This window comes from Phallusia mammillata, chromosome 7, assembly GCF_965637545.1.
Source record: "Phallusia mammillata chromosome 7, kaPhaMamm4.hap1.1, whole genome shotgun sequence".
NCBI lineage: Eukaryota > Metazoa > Chordata > Ascidiacea > Phlebobranchia > Ascidiidae > Phallusia > Phallusia mammillata.
In genome coordinates, this window is record NC_137258.1 from 15,844,511 (window position 1) to 15,861,983 (window position 17,473).

Here is a 17,473-nt window from a genome sequence, read left to right on the forward strand (position 1 = left end):
AGTCACGTATGCAGTGGCTTGAAGTTCCTGGAATCCATTACTGGTTTACTGCTACGTCACAGGTGGTTGTTGATATTATTTATGTCACAAGTCACAAACCATTTCAACTTATATTTCATTGCTTAACTTTGCTGCTAGCTGTGTCATTGCGATTTACATTAGGCTGACTGTAGGCTAATGTTTCGTATCCATCTTTTTGGCAAAAGTTAAGCAATGTAATTTTCATACCTAAATCATGTTCAATTCCTCCATAAACTTCAAACAAAACAAAATCCCACAGAACGAACAGGTTCTTCTGAACAACGCCGCTGTCATCTCTAAACTAACTTCTAGAACAAATCATCATACAAATCGACCAGTCAAAATCTAAATGTGGTGTGTTACAACATTTTGATCTTTGCGATTAGGCAACAAGGCCAAGAAAAACTGTTTGTGAAACGAACGGCCCGAGAAACGGATTGTCAATATTAGCTTTCCATGGTACAAGGCCATACAAACCGGATACTGTGCGAGAAGTCAGGCGCTTTTCGACAGAAAAGTGAAATATATGGTGGTTGGCTCGCTTCCGTAAAAGAATTCGTATCCATCTTTAAGTAAGGAGTGCCTATGGATTTTATGTATTTGATATGTTGTTTAATGACTGTTGCTTTAAAGAAAAGTTCCGTTCGGTTTATGCATCGAGCACATTTAAATTCCTTTTTTTGTTGATGTAGAGACCCATAACTGCCAGAGTTTAAGAAAAGATCCAATTTGAAGGTCTTGCGTAACAAACATTGCGTCACAGTGGAGTTGCCAAGTAAGATTTGTATTACTTGTTTTTCTAAACAAAACAATGGCTAGAAAACTAGAAATGTGGCTTTTTTATATATTGCCAACTTATATGTGTCCAATAAAGGCTAAAATTTGGAGCAGCACCCCAAGAAATTTTAGGCACGAGCCACCACTGGTCTTAATTATAGATAAATTGCAATTAGGTCACCATGGTGACCTGTATATATGTTCAGTGATCTATTTCTTCAAAAAAGGTTTTGGTCGTGATTTGGTGATGTGGGAAGTGCAAGTATAATGAAGGCAAATGAGGCAAAGCATCTACTAGCGTGGACTAACGTTGAAAGTCTCAAACGACCTAATTATAACAATCAACCGATTAAGCGACAAGCAAGGGTTGATTGGCAAGCAAAGAGGGGGGAAACCAAGGAGCGCCTTGCAGGCAGTTGTGCCGGGGTGCGAAGCTTGGGGCTTTACCTTAGAGGAGAAGAGCGCTCTTTCGTTATACCCTCCGTGCCGTTTCACTGGTAAACGGAGAAGGAAGTTAGAACAGAAGTGGCTGGAAGAGAGTAAAATGAGGACTATGAGCGCAACAAGGCATCAGAGGCGATTAAACCAAAACTACCAATAGTGACTGAAAAAACGAAGCAAAAATTATCACGAGGTTGAGTGAGAGCCTAGTTGGAGAGTTAACAACTAATAACTATTTACTACGAGTAGTTAACCAAGCAAGATATTCACCAAAATACGGTATTTGTTGAGGTGCCTTTTGCACCAAAAACCACTCCTGATTTGTACTAAACTGCACCACTACAAACTAGGCCATAAACTGTTTTTTCACCCTCCTATCCGATTAACAAGCATGAAATAAAAGAGCGAACAAAAAATATCAAAATATCATGCAGACAATCCAAACACCATGCTGCGTTTCTACAGAGCCAGGTAGATCAGAAAGCCAGAGCCAGGTATAACTTACCAGAAACCCACCGAATGTCAAATCACAAGCACCGTAGCCCTTGCAGCTTCGTACGAAAAGTTCACCACTGAACATGGTAGCTCAGTTGGCTTAGAACGCGAGTTCCGGAAAGACTCCTTTCGATGATACGAATCCAACCGCAGGTCAGATTTTCCTGGTCTGTGCCGTATCGAAAATGCTCGAGAGACCGGCTTGACTGGGTATAAAGCGTTTAATGGGCCTGGCGTATTATGATTTATACATGAGTGTGCAATGATCGCTGGTTTCCATGGACAGTTCAGGGCTTATCTCTGTATGAATGTACTCATCTAAAGCCAATATATGCACGAATAAAAAACACCTACACTGATGATGACAACAGAGATTGTTGAAACGTCTGAACGATGTATTCTTTATACACCACTACCTTGGCAGTAATGTTTATGATTAAATTACTTTTCAAGTCCGTGTATATTGTTCCAAAAAAACACCGTTTTGACAATATGTTGTCATCATCATGAAGTGAAATGAAACTTAATAGAAAGGGACGAACCGCATAATAATCGAGAAAGAAAGAGAGCGACACGGAGTGACAGATAAAAGCAGGTAAGCGGCGGAAAAATTACAAGCAAATTGGATACAGACTCTGTGGTATCTGGGGTATTGGAACGAACGCTGAACAGCATTAAACAAAAAACACGCGTGGATTCCGGCGCTTTGTTTAACTTTTTATTGTATTGTTGTGTGAACTAAGATTTGAGCAGCATCAACTTGCATGTGATTGAAACTGCCCAACACTTCGGGGTTAGAAAATATACTCGATGGGTCGGGTGAGCTGGAACATGCGAGCGAACGTATGACTTGTCCTTCTTGAGTGTTCGACTATTTGTGTGCATAGACTGCGTCGGGTTTGGCCTATATACAGGGTTGCCATCGACTTGAAAGCAAAAATAAGGACAACCGAAAAATTAAATTTTGATACAAAACAAAACAAACGTTTTTGAACAAATCTTTGCATTTATACGAGCCGTGACATATCATATGCAATATATTGGCAGAAATAATCTGTTTCAGCCACTCCTTGTTCGTAGAAAATACTTCGTACATTTCACAACAGCTCAGGTCAAGGTTTACTTTTACTTGTAGCAGGGATTTTGACCAGTAATTTTTGAAAATAAGACAAAAGAAGGACTCAAGTCAAAAATAAGGACATTTCTTAGAAATAAGGACAATGAACTTTTCTAAGACTTAGCCCTTCAAAATAAGGACAAATCTTAGAAATAAGGACGGTATGGCAACCCTGCCTATATAGGACACACAATAACAGGAGCAAGTTGGGCGATAAAACACACTCCAACGCGACGTAGCTGCTGTTCTTTTATTGGAAATATGCATCCAATTTCTCGTCTCGTGAATATAAGAACAAAACGGATTTCCTCGTGTCCAAAGCGGTTATTGCACGAATCTGCCTATAGTTCCCAAACTTGATGGGAAATTGTCTCTAAAAACGTGAGTCGCATTAAAATGAACTGAGTGGGCCTGGATGGTGGTCTCGTTCAAAGATAAGGACTTGCACATAAGTTTGTGCGCATACTTCCATGGTGTCTAAATAACAGTTCCACAACAAAAAATCAAACTCAAACAGGATCGTGTCATTTATTTGGTTTTCTTTTCTTTCTTGTTACATCGCCTTGTACATATGTTTATGTTTTCTGTGTTTCCCGCCAGTAGCCTTGATTCGTGTGTATGACGCAGTGTTGTGCAACCTGATACATTGTCTGGCACACTATCGGTGATTGTGATGTCACAACTTGGACATTGTTTATTGGTATCACGTCTTGTAAGCAAGACCGCCTCGTGTTTATTAGTGACTGGAACTTACAGCGTCTGCATGCGTTTTTTAACTGGTCATTTATGTTTGTTTTTTGTGTAACAAACAGGAAAATTATGCTGTTTAGAAACTGAATCGTCCAATGTGTGACTTGTATATTTAGTGATCGGTAAGCATATGTTTAAACCTTGTTGTGACCTTTTGGATTTGAATTTATATGAAACCTGTATTCAGACGTGAATTCCGCCGTCGTCCAACCCCGTGTTATTCTGAACCGAACTGTGTTATTCCGGTAAGATTATTGTTGCTTAAGTTTGCCGTCAGTCACTAGTGTGATTAAATGATGTTTATATGTGATGTTATTAGATGCTGTGTTTACAGACCTTCTACTGATCGCTTGCATTTAAACGACTCCAGTCCTTTAATAGTTTGGTAAGCGTAAATGTCATTGAAATTCTCCTTCTGTTGCCTTGTTTTAATTTGAACATTTTTTGTAGAAACCGCCTTTTGACCCCTTGTACTCGCCGTGCTGCCATACTATCGAGCGCCATCTTTCGGCTATATTGTAAAATAAAGAGTTCGTTATATAGCTGCTGGCGTCTTGGAGTTTGAGCGCAAGGAAAGGCGCGTTAAAGACAATTTTAGGAACACAAGCGATCGCCCCTGTTGTGCTGTCTGGAGGCGCATGGAGTCACGCCTTCCGATAATTAAAGACAGCGCAACATCGTTTCAAACTTCTGGACACTTGAACACCCACGGCTTGTTGATTGACGTCAAGCATGGAAAACTTCACAATGGAAACTGACAAAGGCGCCATTCCTGCGCCTGAGTCACATGACTCACTCTCCACTGTCGAAATCACTGACAAAGACAAAATTTCCAGTTATACATACGCTTGGCAACAAGCTTGTTTGCGAGTTGAAGAATTAATGCTAAAAACCGAAAATGTCACCCTCGTAAAGGAGTTTGTTCTAGTGATTGAAAGAACCTTCAGCGATCTCGTCGCCGCGTATGCCCCCTTTGAGGAAGGTAACGAAGCCATGTCTCAAGCACGACGGGCATGCCAACAGGATAAACGTGAACTGGATTCCCGTGTACAGGAATGGTTCGTAAACGTCGAGAAATCCATGGGTCGCCACGAAACTCGATCGAGTTACACGTCCAGCTCCCATCTCGGTTCGGCAAGTACTCGCACGTCTGGTTCGACGGAAAGTTGCCGAAAAGCTGCCAGTGTACGGATGCGCGTAGCTCGCTTGTCGCGACAGCAACTCGACGAAGATGTCGCCTTAGAGACCCAACAAGCTGACATGCAAGCCGCTTTCGAAAAGCAGCAGGCCGCCATCGATGCCAAACGAAGAATAAAAAATAGGGACAATGAAGTCGCGTTGGCCGAAGCCGAGTTCCTTGCTTGGGACGAAGAGTTGGAGAACGAAGGTAGACCGGTCGTGCACAAACCACAGATTAATGACTTGTCGCCACCGGTTGCATCACTTGGCAATTGTTCCAGGGAGCCCGTATATTCTCCACCACGTTCATCCGCTGGGGCCCAGACTCCGACAAATCCCGTAAAAATGTCACGCCCGCAAATTTCGAAAATGGATATAAAGCCTATACTTGCTCCTGCTGTTGTTCCACCTGTCGAAGGGTCGCGTACCGATTCCGACTCCTATCCTCCATACATGTACAAACCGCGTGCTTCTTCCCCGCCTCGATGTGCTCCCGACACCGATTTCGTTCAACAACAAATAGTCCTGCCTCAGCCGGCCATCAAGAAGTTCGACGGCGACCCGTTGAACTACTGGTCGTTTGTTCGAGCCATTGAGTCGCATGTTCATCGCAGAACAAAATCCGAAGAATCGCGACTAGTTTGCTTGCTTCAATACTATGAAGATTCTGTTGCTGACAAGCTCGAAATCTACAGCAAGGATGCAGTCTCTGGTTACTCAAAGGCGCGTTCCCGACTGTATTATGATTACGGTCAACCACATATTGTTGCCAATGCTTGCGAACGCCGGTTAAAGCTTTTTCCGCCCGTTAGACAAGGTCGACCAAAGGAACTTATGGATTTTTCTGACTTGCTTGAAAAATGCCGTAGTTCTCTGGAAGACAGCCAAGAGTTCGCAAGTTTAAACTCACTAGATACGTTGAAGCAACTCATCCGGAAACTTCCATTTCAGCATCGAGAGAGATGGGTGGAACACTCTTTCCAGGTGCTTGAGGAAACCGGGAGACAAGCTGGATACCTTGCGTTTACAAGTTTCGTTGTGCGGTGCGCCCGTGTTGCCAATTCACTGTTTGGGTCCGAAGCGGTCTACGAAGTCGTGCGCGAAAAAACGCCAATCGAGCCAAAACGGAGTTCAAGAGCCGCTACGTACAACGTCTCATCATCTAAGTTTAACAGGGCACGTTCTGACACACCGCCTGTTCCCGCTCCGTGTTGTGTCTGTTGTAAACTATCACATGATTTGTCAACGTGCCCGGACTTCGACAAAATGACCTTACAAAAACGTCGCGAGGTTGTAACCTCTAATGGCCTTTGTTTTAAATGTCTTTGTTCAGGGCATCGTTGCGGAAATTGTCCCTGTCGAGAATCGTGCTCCGTTGAGGGTTGCATTAGCACCTTTCATCATACGAAGCTGCATGGTGCATTTCAAAGGAAACAGGTCGTCGGAAATGATGAGAACCCTGTCATGGAAACGACTACCCAAACGGTTTCTAGTATGAAGGCGTCCACCAGTAACTGCGGAGTCTACCTCAACGTCGTGCCGGTGAAAGTCAGACATAACGGTATCGAGGTAAATACGTATGCCTTCCTGGATCAAGGCTCTACTTCAACATTTTGCGAACAACGACTAATTGACAAACTCGGCCTACAGTGTAAGGGTCGAAAAATATGCTTAAGCACGCTTACCGATCAATCTCGAGTGTATCAAGGTTCCACGATCTCTTTCACTGTTACTCCGCTTGGTGGAGGAAAACCTCTGGTCCTTAACGAAGTCCTGTTGATAAAATTCCTGTATCGCCAAATTGCTTCCCTACGCCAAATGTTCTTCACAAATATCCACATCTCCAAAATCTAAACCTGCCTTATTTGGAAGGAGGAACAGTCACGATTCTCATAGGCGCTGATGTTCCTGCAGCCTTTAACGTGCTGTGTACGCGTTCAGACCCACGGGGGGGTCCGTGTGCTGTAAAAACCCCTCTTGGCTGGTCACTCTTTGGTCCTACATTTGATTCGTCCGCCACAGATGAGGCTCACGTTCGATACATGAAAGTGGCCCGGGTCATGCACCAACAGGAGGTCAAGTGTCTGTGGGAAAACGAATTTGGTGACGGGACCTCGGTATTCGATGCGCCTACATCCAGAGAAGATCGGATGGCATACGACTTAATGAAAAGGTCTGTCAAACACCGCGATGATCATTTTCAACTTCCGTTGCCGTGGAAGGCTGGGGTAGAAACGCTACCAGCCAGCCGCACAATGGCTGACAAACGTCTGGCCAGTTTAAAAGGACGGTTGTTACGCAACGAAGACCTCTGTAAAAAGTATGTAGATACAGTGCAGACCTACATACCAAGAGGCTATGCGGAAGAGGTCCCTGAAAAAGAAATATCAATTGGCAAGCACATCTGGTATTTGCCACACCATCCCGTGTTTAATCCCCATAAGCCGGACAAGCTGCGTGTTGTTTTTGACTGTGCTGCTCAGAGTAAAGGAGTATCCCTTAATGACAGTCTTATGCAGGGTCCTGACTTGGTGAATAACTTGGTAGGAGTTCTGACCCGTTTTCGAACACATCCCGTTGCCCTAATTGCCGACATTGAGGCAATGTTCCATCAGGTGCGCGTGGAACCCACTGATCGCGATGCTCTCCGTTTCCTGTGGTGGCCTGATGGGAATTTGAGCTGCTCCCCGACACCTCATCGGATGAAAGTGCACTTGTTTGGTGCGACATCGTCCCCTAGCTGCGCTTCTTTCTGTTTAAGGCAAACTGGGGAATAATTTGGCAGTGACTTCGACAGTCGTGTTCGTTCGACTGTTCTGCGTAATTTTTACGTTGATGATTGTCTAACATCTGTTGACAGTGCAGATGCTGCGATTGTTGTTCGTCAACAGCTAAAGGATCTGTTATCCAGAGGAGGATTTCGCCTTACGAAGTGGCTTTCTAACGAAACTCTGGTTTTAGACTCGATTCCCGAGGATGATCGTGCGAAGATTGTAAAATTACACTGCCTTGACGACACGACGCAGCAACGAGTCCTCGGGGTGCATTGGTCCGCGTTCGATGATGTATTTGGGTTCAAAATTGAACTACCGAGGAGGCCACATACGCGCAGAGGAATTCTCTCGACTGTCAGTTCACTATACGATCCACTGGGATTTGTTGCTCCTGTGGTTTTAACTGCAAAATTGCTACTGCAGGAATTGTGTAAACTGCAGTTGGATTGGGATGATGATGTTCCTGAAATGGTTTCATGTCAATGGAAAAAGTGGCTCGATGACCTTCCGAATTTGCGTGACGTTGCCATCCCACGCTGCTTTAAGACATTGGTCTTAAGGACACCACTCACATACGAGCTGCATCATTTTGCCGACGCTTCGAGGTTAGCATACGGCGCTGTGTCATATATGCGAATCGTAGACGGGAACAGAGCAGTCAAATGCTCATTTCTTATTGGAAAATCCAGACTGGCTCCGCTGAGTACCACGACAATCCCGCGACTTGAATTGACCTCCGCTGTGCTTGCTGCAAAACTTGATCGCTTGATGAGAAAGGAACTGGACTTGCCAATTACCCGTTCAACCTTCTGGAGTGATTCCACTGCTGTTTTACATAGCATCCGTAATGCTACGAAACGTTTTCCTGTGTTTATAGCCAACCGTTTGGCCGAGACAGAGAGGTTGACTGACGTTTCTCGCTGGAGGTACGTTCCAACTAAAGAAAACCCTGCAGACGATGCTTCCAGAGGATTACCTGCCACATCTTTCGTCGGGTCATGTCGCTGGTTAAAAGGGCCGTCGTTCCTTTTGCAGTCGGAAGAAAATTGGCCTGTGCAATCAGTGCCAACCCCTGAAGTTCCCGCAGAATTTAAGCCTCTTATCGAAAGGACTGCTGGGTCTTTTGCAGTCGATGTTTCAAGATCGACTTTTTCTGTTGATCGCATTGTCGAGCATTACTCAAATCTGCATCGGCTAAAGAAAGCAGTGGCTTGGTTGATCAGATTTAAGGCTTATCTGAGTCCTGGGATGAGACAGTCAATCAAACGCACTGCTCTTGATGTGTTTGAACTTGAAAATGCTGAATTGGAACTTGTCAAGTATGTGCAACGGAAACACTTCGGCTCACGGCTATCGTCTTTGACTCAACGAGGCTGTCCGAAAAGGTCCGATTGCAGTTCCGCAGTGTACAAGCTAAACCCTATCCTCAAAGATCAACTCATTCGTGTTGGAGGGCGTTTAGCAAAGGCTCCTGTTGACTACAATTCCCGCTACCCTGCAATTCTGCCTGATTCTTCACATCTTACTGACCTATTGATTCAGGCGCACCATGAAAGCGTTGGACACTCTGGTTTAGCGCACACTTGGACATCTATTAGAAAAAAATACTGGATTGCAAAGGGCGGCGTTGCTGTTCGTCGCGTTCTCGGAAGATGTTTGCCCTGTCGTCGTCGCAGTGCTAGACCAGGACAGCAAATGATGGCTGATCTACCACCGGCTCGTCTTGGTGTTGCTGAATCTCCGTTTTCAAATGTCGGAATTGATTATTTTGGACCATTTTTGGTGAAACAAGGGCGCAGTGAAATTAAACGGTACGGCTGCATATTCACTTGTCTTACAATCCGTGCTGTACACTTGGAAGTCGCCCACAGTTTGTCTACCGATTCGTTTATTGCTGCTCTTCGTCGTTTCATCGGGCGCCGTGGAGCACTCGTTCACGTCTACAGCGATAACGGTACAAACTTTGTTGGCGCAGAGCGCATCCTGCGAGAGTCACTACGAGACTGGAACCAGTGTCAAATAACTGAATTTCTCCACCAGAAATGAACGTCGTGGACTTTCAATCCCCCTGCTGCGAGCCACATGGGTGGTGCATGGGAACGGATGATTCCGTCTGTTCGCCGAATCCTGTCTTCAATTACGTCCTCCCAAGTGATGACCGACGAAGCTTTGGAGACATTGCTTGTGGAAGCTGAGGCTATAATCAATTCTAGACCCCTGATACCTGTTAGGTTTGATCACAGGGATGAAGAACCGCTGACCCCGAATCATCTGTTGCTGATGAGAGGTTCCCCGAATATGCCACCGACAATTACCAATGCGAAGGACTGCTACACAAGACGTCGTTGGCGGCAAGTACAGTTTCTAGCCGACCTGTTCTGGCGCCGATTTGTGCAGGAGTACTTGCCCGCCGTTGCTACTCGTTCCAAATGGCACGAGAGCCAGCCGAACTTTAAGAAGGACGACATCGTTCTACTGGTTGACGATTCAAAATGCCGTTCAAGGTGGTTGATTGGACGCGTTGTCCGAACTTATCCCGACGAATCTCAAAAGGTACGCACTGTGCTCGTACGGACGAGCGGTGGTGTGCTCCAACGGCCGATCGCCAAGCTTTGCCGCATCGTTGATTCTGACGAGAGCTTAACACCGACCTCACCGAGCATTCGCAGCTCGGACTGCTAGATGGAAGCCAAATTGAGTTTTCATAACAATAACTGTCCGACAAGAAATCATCGCCTCATTGCGATGCACGCCCGATTGGCGATGTTGTGTTTGAAAAAAATGTGTCACGTTGTTCCCACATTTTGGGTGGGAGTGTTACATCGCCTTGTACATATGTTTATGTTTTCTGTGTTTCCCGCCAGTAGCCTTGATTCGTGTGTATGACGCAGTGTTGTGCAACCTGATACATTGTCTGGCACACTATCGGTGATTGTGATGTCACAACTTGGACATTGTTTATTGGTATCACGTCTTGTAAGCAAGACCGCCTCGTGTTTATTAGTGACTGGAACTTACAGCGTCTGCATGCGTTTTTTAACTGGTCATTTATGTTTGTTTTTTGTGTAACAAACAGGAAAATTATGCTGTTTAGAAACTGAATCGTCCAATGTGTGACTTGTATATTTAGTGATCGGTAAGCATATGTTTAAACCTTGTTGTGACCTTTTGGATTTGAATTTATATGAAACCTGTATTCAGACGTGAATTCCGCCGTCGTCCAACCCCGTGTTATTCTGAACCGAACTGTGTTATTCCGGTAAGATTATTGTTGCTTAAGTTTGCCGTCAGTCACTAGTGTGATTAAATGATGTTTATATGTGATGTTATTAGATGCTGTGTTTACAGACCTTCTACTGATCGCTTGCATTTAAACGACTCCAGTCCTTTAATAGTTTGGTAAGCGTAAATGTCATTGAAATTCTCCTTCTGTTGCCTTGTCTTAATTTGAACATTTTTTGTAGAAACCGCCTTTTGACCACTTGTACTCGCCGTGCTGCCATACTCTCGAGCGCCATCTTTCGGCTATATTGTAAAATAAAGAGTTCGTTATATAGCTGCTGGCGTCTTGGAGTTTGAGCGCAAGGAAAGGCGCGTTAAAGACAATTTTATTTCTATGTTGGCGCTCGTAGCGAGCGGACGCAAGCAGCAATGGAAAAAGGTCCTAGTTTTGCGCAAGTTATACAACAAAGAGGTGGGGAACGTTTAAAGAGACCCACTTGCATGAGCTTTAAAACAAGAAGTCAAAGCAAAAGAGAAGATGTTGTCAATATGATAGAAAAAGAAAGCTTTTCAATAAAGAAGCTGGTGGGAATATCTGAACGAAAGGGAAATTTAGTGGACGTGACGTGTACCACAAGAAAAGCTGTACTGGAGTTGTATGAAAAACTAGTACAAGTTGATGAAGTATATTCGGTAAGACTGTATGAATCCGACAACTTAAATGTGGCGGTGGGTTGGGTACCTATACCCTTTCCTAACGAGGAAATTAAAAAAGAATTTGAGAAAAGATATGGTGATGTAAAAAATATCCAACACCGGAAAGATAAAAAAGGACTATTAACTGGAATGAGAATTCTCACTCTTGACAGAGCCGATGTGGAGAAAAACCCAATCCCAAGCTATGTTACGATGAACGGTTATGAATTTTACTGCACGTACAACGGGCAGCAAATAACGTGCAAATACTGCACAAAACCTGGGCACAAACAACAAAACTGCCCTGAAAGAATAAAAGACTACCCGAAACTGGAAACAAGCCAAAATGTAACCGCGAAAGGCGTTGAGTGCCCCGCCACCGATAAGAGTGGCAACAAGGGCGCTGGAGAAGATAAGAGTTCAGACAAGCCGATTGGGGAACCGCTAGATTTGGACGCCGCCGACACCTTCACCAAAACGGGTGAAATTGAGATAAGCAACACAGAAACAAGGTTGCCTGAACCAAAGGAAATTAGCAAGCCCCCTATGGAACTAAAGCAGGGTTCGTCGAGAAAACGCCATGAAAGAAGCCCAACTGAACCAAACCTGCACCAAGCAAAATCAATCAGCCTTAGCGAGCTAAAAATCCCCATTTCCTGCCCAGTATGCGATGAAGATGGATACGTGACAGAGAAACACACCAGTTTCTTTTGTTGGAAATGCTCGTCGGAGTTTAACATTGCCACAGCGTGCTGCAACGAACTGGACCGATTTCTGGTCCCGGATAAGGAGGTGACAACGAACTGCACCATCTGCAATCAACCTATGAGGAAAATGCCCTGCTGTCACAAGTTTCAGCCCGAGTATCAAACCGACGAAGGTACTTTCGAATGTCTGGAATGCGAAAGGTACGCGATGTTTTGTGTGTGTAAAACCGTTAACGCAATACCCAAACGAACCATGACGACCAACTGTCTAAACAACTATTGCAAGTACACAATTGTTAATTGTAACTGTGGGAAGAAAACCTGCCAACTTTTGGGGCCTAACAAACCCTATCTTTGCGAATGCGGCTTTGAATATGAATTTGACATCGAAATAGGTGTAGAACGCGTTTAAATGCCGCTTTCTATCATAACTTACAACGTTGCTGGGTTGCAAAACCCCAAGAAACGAAGAAGTGTGTTTTATTTTCTGCGTCAGAAAAAAATTGATATAATTTGTCTACAAGAAACGCACACATCCGCATCCTGCCTCAAACAATGGGAATTAGAATGGGGTGGGGAAATTATAGCCTCGCACGGCACAACAAAAAGCAAAGGAGTGGCGGTATTGTTCTCCAAGAATCTATCGTACTTAAAACACAAAGTGATAGTTGACAATCTTGGGCGCTTTGTTATCATAGACCTTGAAATATCTGACCAACGTGTAACACTATGTAATGTTTACGGACCTAACAAAGACAGCCCGCATTTTTACGACAACCTGTTTAGCCGCTTGGAGGAGCAACGCGCCGAAAGCGGAACAGATGAATTTATTTTAGCCGGGGACTTCAACTGCGTACTTAATGATGAAGTAGATAAAACCGGAGGAAAAACTACGCATAGCAACCGCCGCGCGAAAAATACAATTTTACAAGCGATGGAAAGATTTGAGTTATACGACGTGTTTCGCATCAAAAATCCGACTCTAAAACAATACACTCGCACACAAAAACACCCACACACAGCAAGTCGCATAGACTTTATACTCGTCACAAATACACTTCTGAACAGGACCACCCAAATTCAAATAGAACCAAGCACACAATCAGACCATTCCATCGTCAAACTCGTAATTAATCTGGATAAAATACCTAGGGGAAGAGGGTATTGGAAGATGAACACGTCCTTGTTGGACGACGCAAAATTTGTAAAAAAAACTAAAACATGGATCGCCGAATTTATGAAAACTAACGATAATGGGTCTGTATCTCCCCAAGTCCTCTGGGAAGCACTAAAATGCAACCTAAGGGGATCTATTATCAAATACGCTTGCGAAAAGGGAAAAAAATTGAAAGCCCAACAAACAGAGCTAGAAAATAAACTTTCAGAAATGCAAAAATCACCCCAACCCCATGACGAACGCACGACGAGCGAAATCGCAATAACCCAACAACAATACGACAATATTATTGAAAGATACAGCAAAAGCGCAATAGTAAGAAGTAGGGCGCGGTGGGCAGAATATGGTGGCAAAAACAACTCATACTTCCTAAATCTGGAGAAACGAAGAATGGAGAAAAAGGCCATTACTAGATTAAACTCAAACTCCAAAATAGAAACAGACCAAAAGACTATTCTACAAGTTCTAAAAGACCATTTTGAAACGCTGTATAGGGCAAATAAAAACCCGTGCCGCACTACAAATGATGAAATGAACGACTACGTAAACAGTGTAGGGTGTCCAAGATTAGATAAGGAAAACGCAAACGCGTGTGAAGGGAAACTGACTGTTGAGCAATGCTATGAAGCATTGAAGACAATGAAAAACAACAAATCCCCGGGACTAGACGGCTTTCCGGCGGAGTTTTACAAAGTATTTTGGAAAGATATAAAATGTCCGTTGGTTAATGCATTTAACCATGCGTTTGAAACAGGTGCCTTTTCTGGGCAAATGACTTGGGGGGTCGTAACTTTAATCCCCAAACCAGAAAAAGACCTTTTATACGCCGAAAACTATCGTCCTATTACCCTATTGAACGCAGATTATAAAATAGCTTCTAAAGCCATCGACAGTCGCTTAAAAAAAGTACTACCCACGATTATAGCACCTGAACAGTCGGGGTTTGTAAAAGGTAGATACATAGGAGATAATATAAGAACGCTTTTCAACATTTGGGATCATATTTCTGAGCAAGGATTGCATGGGGCCCTACTGTTTTTAGATATATGTAAAGCATTTGATTCAGTGGATTGGAACTTTGTTAACATAGCTTGTTCCAAATTTGGATTTGGAAAAGATATGTGCAGATGGATTAAAACATTCTATGTTAACTCACAATGCTTGATCATTAATAACAACCACATGTCTACCCCTTTTAGGATAGAAAGAGGCGTTCGACAAGGGGATCCGCTGTCCCCTTCGTTGTTTGTTATAGCCATAGAATTCCTGGCCTTGTCTATTAAACAGAACAAAGCCGTAAAAGGAATTAACGTAGGTGCAAAGGAAGTTAAAATTTCGCTTTTTGCGGACGACTCGTTACTTTTTCTAGACGGTTCAGAAAAAAGCTTTCGTGCAGCTTTTGCAGAAGCAAAGGAATTTGGCAAACACACTGGCTGTAACATTAATCTTGCGAAATCATGCGCCATGTATATAGGCGAAAGACAACCTAACGCCAATCACCACCTTTCTTCGGAAGGTCTTTCATGGCCAAATACGTTCATAAAATATCTAGGCGTAAAAATTCCAGTGATTAGAAACAAAACCAATCTGTTTTCACTCAACTTTGAATCTATAGGAAAGGAAATTGAAGCTGTAACAAAACCATGGCTAGCAAGATCACTCTCGTTATTAGGACGAGTAATCATTATCAAAACCCTTGCGATACCCAAACTGCTGTACAAACTGAGCGTTTTGCCCATTAGTATACCGCAAAAATTTCTGAAAGAAATTAAACGAAAACTTTTTACTTTTCTTTGGGGCTCCAACTGGGAGAGAGTCGGCAGGAAAATATTGTATTGTAGAATAGAGGACGGTGGCGTGGAAATGATAGACCTAGAAGCCTATGCAAAATCACTTCGTTTCTCCTGGATACGGAAACTGTTTGATGCTGACTATGTTTCTTATTGGAAAACAATTGAAACTAGTATTACTTCACTAAACGCCATGATCTGCATTGCAGCCACCAATTTAAAACTCTCGCACAAAGAGGTCACTAAACTAACTCCCCTCTCGACATTCTGGTCATCGATTGACCTATGGAAGGAATGTGTAACCCAATTTTGGAAGCAGAACACAGTTTATAACTACGGTATCTGGTTAAACAACAAAGTATTATTCAAACGAAAACCCATCGCCTTCGAAAGTTTTATAAACGCTGGTATACTAAAGTACCAACAAATTATAGACAACAATTTAGACTATCGCAGCTTCAAAAGCGTTTGCGAAAATTACCAATTGATAAACAACAATCAAAACCATGCAAACTACCAGTGCCTTATTGCGGCAATTCCAACAGCTTGGGAAGCATACACACCTGACAAACCAGACAGAGAAACAGTCCTGGACAAAATACGGACAGGAATAAAAGACAAATTATCCACAGCCAAAAATGCGTACGAGTTCTTTGCTTCGGGTAATAAACAGCAACCGATCAAGCAGCAACAAAAATGGGAACTAATTCTACAAGGGGCGCCCCTAAACTGGTCAGATATCTACAAAAACTTGCACGAATGTACAATGGAAACTAGACTGCGCTCCTTCCAAATTAAATTCAACTTAAGAGCCATTGTTCTAAACGATAGGCTTTATGGATTTGGGATTGCGGAGGCTGATGTGTGCACATTTTGTGGTGTGTGCAGAGAAACCATGTATCATTTATTTTGTGATTGTATTCATGTCCAGGTATACTGGGAAAGCGTAAGTGCCTGGATTGACAGTGCCATGTGTAATCGAATCGACCTTAACAATTGTATAAAACTCTTTGGAATCCACACTGAATGCTTTGAAAAAGGTTTTTTGAACTTGATTAACTGCTTGCTTTTGATTGCTAGATTTGTTATTTACAAAAGTAAGATTCAAAAACTGAGGCCAAAGGTGGAAATGTTTGTTTATGAGATGAAACGTTGTAAGTGCAATGAAAAATTTGTTTCTCGAAAAAATGATACTATATGGAAATATAGAGTGAAGTGGAATGCCCACCTGCGCTAATGGCTATATGTGTTTGCTCGTTATAATCGTCTTTCTGTCGTGATGTTTATGCGCAATAAAAAAAAAAAAAAAAAAAAAAAAAAAAAAAAAAAAAAAAAAAAAGACAATTTTAGGAACACAAGCGATCGCCCCTGTTGTGCTGTCTGGAGGCGCATGGAGTCACGCCTTTCGATACTTAAAGACAGCGCAACATTCTTGTTGATAAAATATTAAAATAATTAACAATCCAAAAGGGTTTTAAAAACATTGTTATAGTCCTTATTATAGAAGGCAACGTTGCAATAATATGAGCCGCAAAAATATACACAAAAATCAAATTCATAACGTCAGGCTAATTGGAAGGTTTGTTTTTGTGTAGTGCAAACTAGGCTAAAACCAGGGGACAAGGTGCCATGCCACTTTTAAAATGTGCCTACAGGCCAGCAGACCCTTAATCCGGCACTGACTAAATGTTATGTATTAATTATTATGATGTGTGTTCTGCAGCCTTTCTTCTGCAGCTTGAAACTATCCGATATGTTTGTTTGGATGGTTCACTTCCTGTCGAACTCCACCCTAACGTCCCAACGTTGCGCAGTTTTTTCTAGCATGGTGAATATCTTAGTACAGTATGTTGTTGCGATTATTTCACCGAGCAAAATAAACTCAACTTAACAAAACTGAACAGAGTTTACCAGAAGCGAAGTGTCAACTAAAAAATCGGTACTTTTTTGTTAGGCTAGGGCAGGGGCCGCCAACATTTACAACTCTGCGAGCCATTCGGATCAGTTTAACATTGTAAAAAAAACCGCTGGGAGCCACAAAGCCGTTTTGCAGTTTCAAATGAAATGCCACTTTTTTGTCTCAAGCCTTTTGACCTTTTGTTGTTGGGTAGTTTCTTGCATATTAGGCACACGTACTCAACCGGTCTCGTCAGCAGTAAAACCATATGAAACCCCTCACGTAGCATTAAATGTTTTGTTTTCTTCAGACGCTGACTTTTGTTCAACGCCTGTTGCAAGCCAGATATAGGTATTGTTACGCACGCACATACACTGCAAACCGAAACAATAATCCCACTTTGTGTATTAACCTGCGCGCCGCCAGTTTG

General features: G+C 43.1%; 3 protein-coding genes and 2 long non-coding RNA genes across 8 annotated transcripts; all 5 read left to right on the forward strand.

Annotated features, from left to right (window-relative positions):
- The first annotated feature begins 3,520 nt into the window (after window positions 1-3,520).
- LOC145238929 (uncharacterized) lies at window positions 3,521-4,092 on the forward strand. 2 transcript variants are annotated; one of them, XR_013862207.1, is made up of 4 exons: window positions 3,521-3,723; window positions 3,789-3,846; window positions 3,936-3,986; window positions 4,052-4,092. It is a non-coding gene; the product is annotated as an uncharacterized LOC145238929 (long non-coding RNA). The 2 variants fall into 2 exon arrangements; XR_013862208.1 differs by lacking the exon at window positions 4,052-4,092 and having other exon boundaries at window positions 3,921-4,021.
- A 2,730-nt stretch (window positions 4,093-6,822) lies between these two features.
- Window positions 6,823-9,600, forward strand: LOC145239041 (uncharacterized). The gene is made up of 2 exons (XM_080102329.1): window positions 6,823-7,496; window positions 7,641-9,600. The coding sequence occupies exons 1-2, from the start codon at window positions 6,823-6,825 to the stop codon at window positions 9,598-9,600; spliced, it is 2,634 nt and encodes an 877-aa protein (XP_079958455.1).
- A 36-nt stretch (window positions 9,601-9,636) lies between these two features.
- LOC145239042 (uncharacterized) lies at window positions 9,637-10,236 on the forward strand. Its single transcript, XM_080102330.1, has one exon. The coding sequence runs from the start codon at window positions 9,637-9,639 to the stop codon at window positions 10,234-10,236; it is 600 nt and encodes a 199-aa protein (XP_079958456.1).
- Window positions 10,237-10,487: 251 nt separating this feature from the next.
- LOC145238783 (uncharacterized) lies at window positions 10,488-11,033 on the forward strand. 3 transcript variants are annotated; one of them, XR_013862174.1, is made up of 4 exons: window positions 10,488-10,690; window positions 10,756-10,813; window positions 10,903-10,953; window positions 11,019-11,033. It is a non-coding gene; the product is annotated as an uncharacterized LOC145238783 (long non-coding RNA). The 3 variants fall into 3 exon arrangements; XR_013862175.1 differs by lacking the exon at window positions 11,019-11,033 and having other exon boundaries at window positions 10,888-11,009; XR_013862173.1 differs by lacking the exon at window positions 11,019-11,033 and having other exon boundaries at window positions 10,489-10,690; window positions 10,903-11,009.
- Window positions 11,034-11,173: 140 nt separating this feature from the next.
- LOC145238784 (uncharacterized) lies at window positions 11,174-12,645 on the forward strand. Its single transcript, XM_080102048.1, has one exon. It carries the CDS (start codon window positions 11,206-11,208, stop codon window positions 12,589-12,591), a length of 1,386 nt encoding a protein of 461 aa, XP_079958174.1. The 5' UTR covers window positions 11,174-11,205; the 3' UTR covers window positions 12,592-12,645.
- Window positions 12,646-17,473: the final 4,828 nt, after the last annotated feature.

Coding starts and splice junctions, on each gene's coding strand:
- LOC145239041 (XM_080102329.1), top strand. CDS start 6,823: ATGAAAGTGGCCCGGGTCATGCACCAACAGGAGGTCAAGTGTCTGTGG. Junction 7,497..7,640: donor CATCGGATGAAAGTGCACTT/GTTTGGTGCGAC, acceptor ATCTGTTGACAG/TGCAGATGCTGCGATTGTTG.
- LOC145239042 (XM_080102330.1), top strand. CDS start 9,637: ATGGGTGGTGCATGGGAACGGATGATTCCGTCTGTTCGCCGAATCCTG.
- LOC145238784 (XM_080102048.1), top strand. CDS start 11,206: ATGGAAAAAGGTCCTAGTTTTGCGCAAGTTATACAACAAAGAGGTGGG.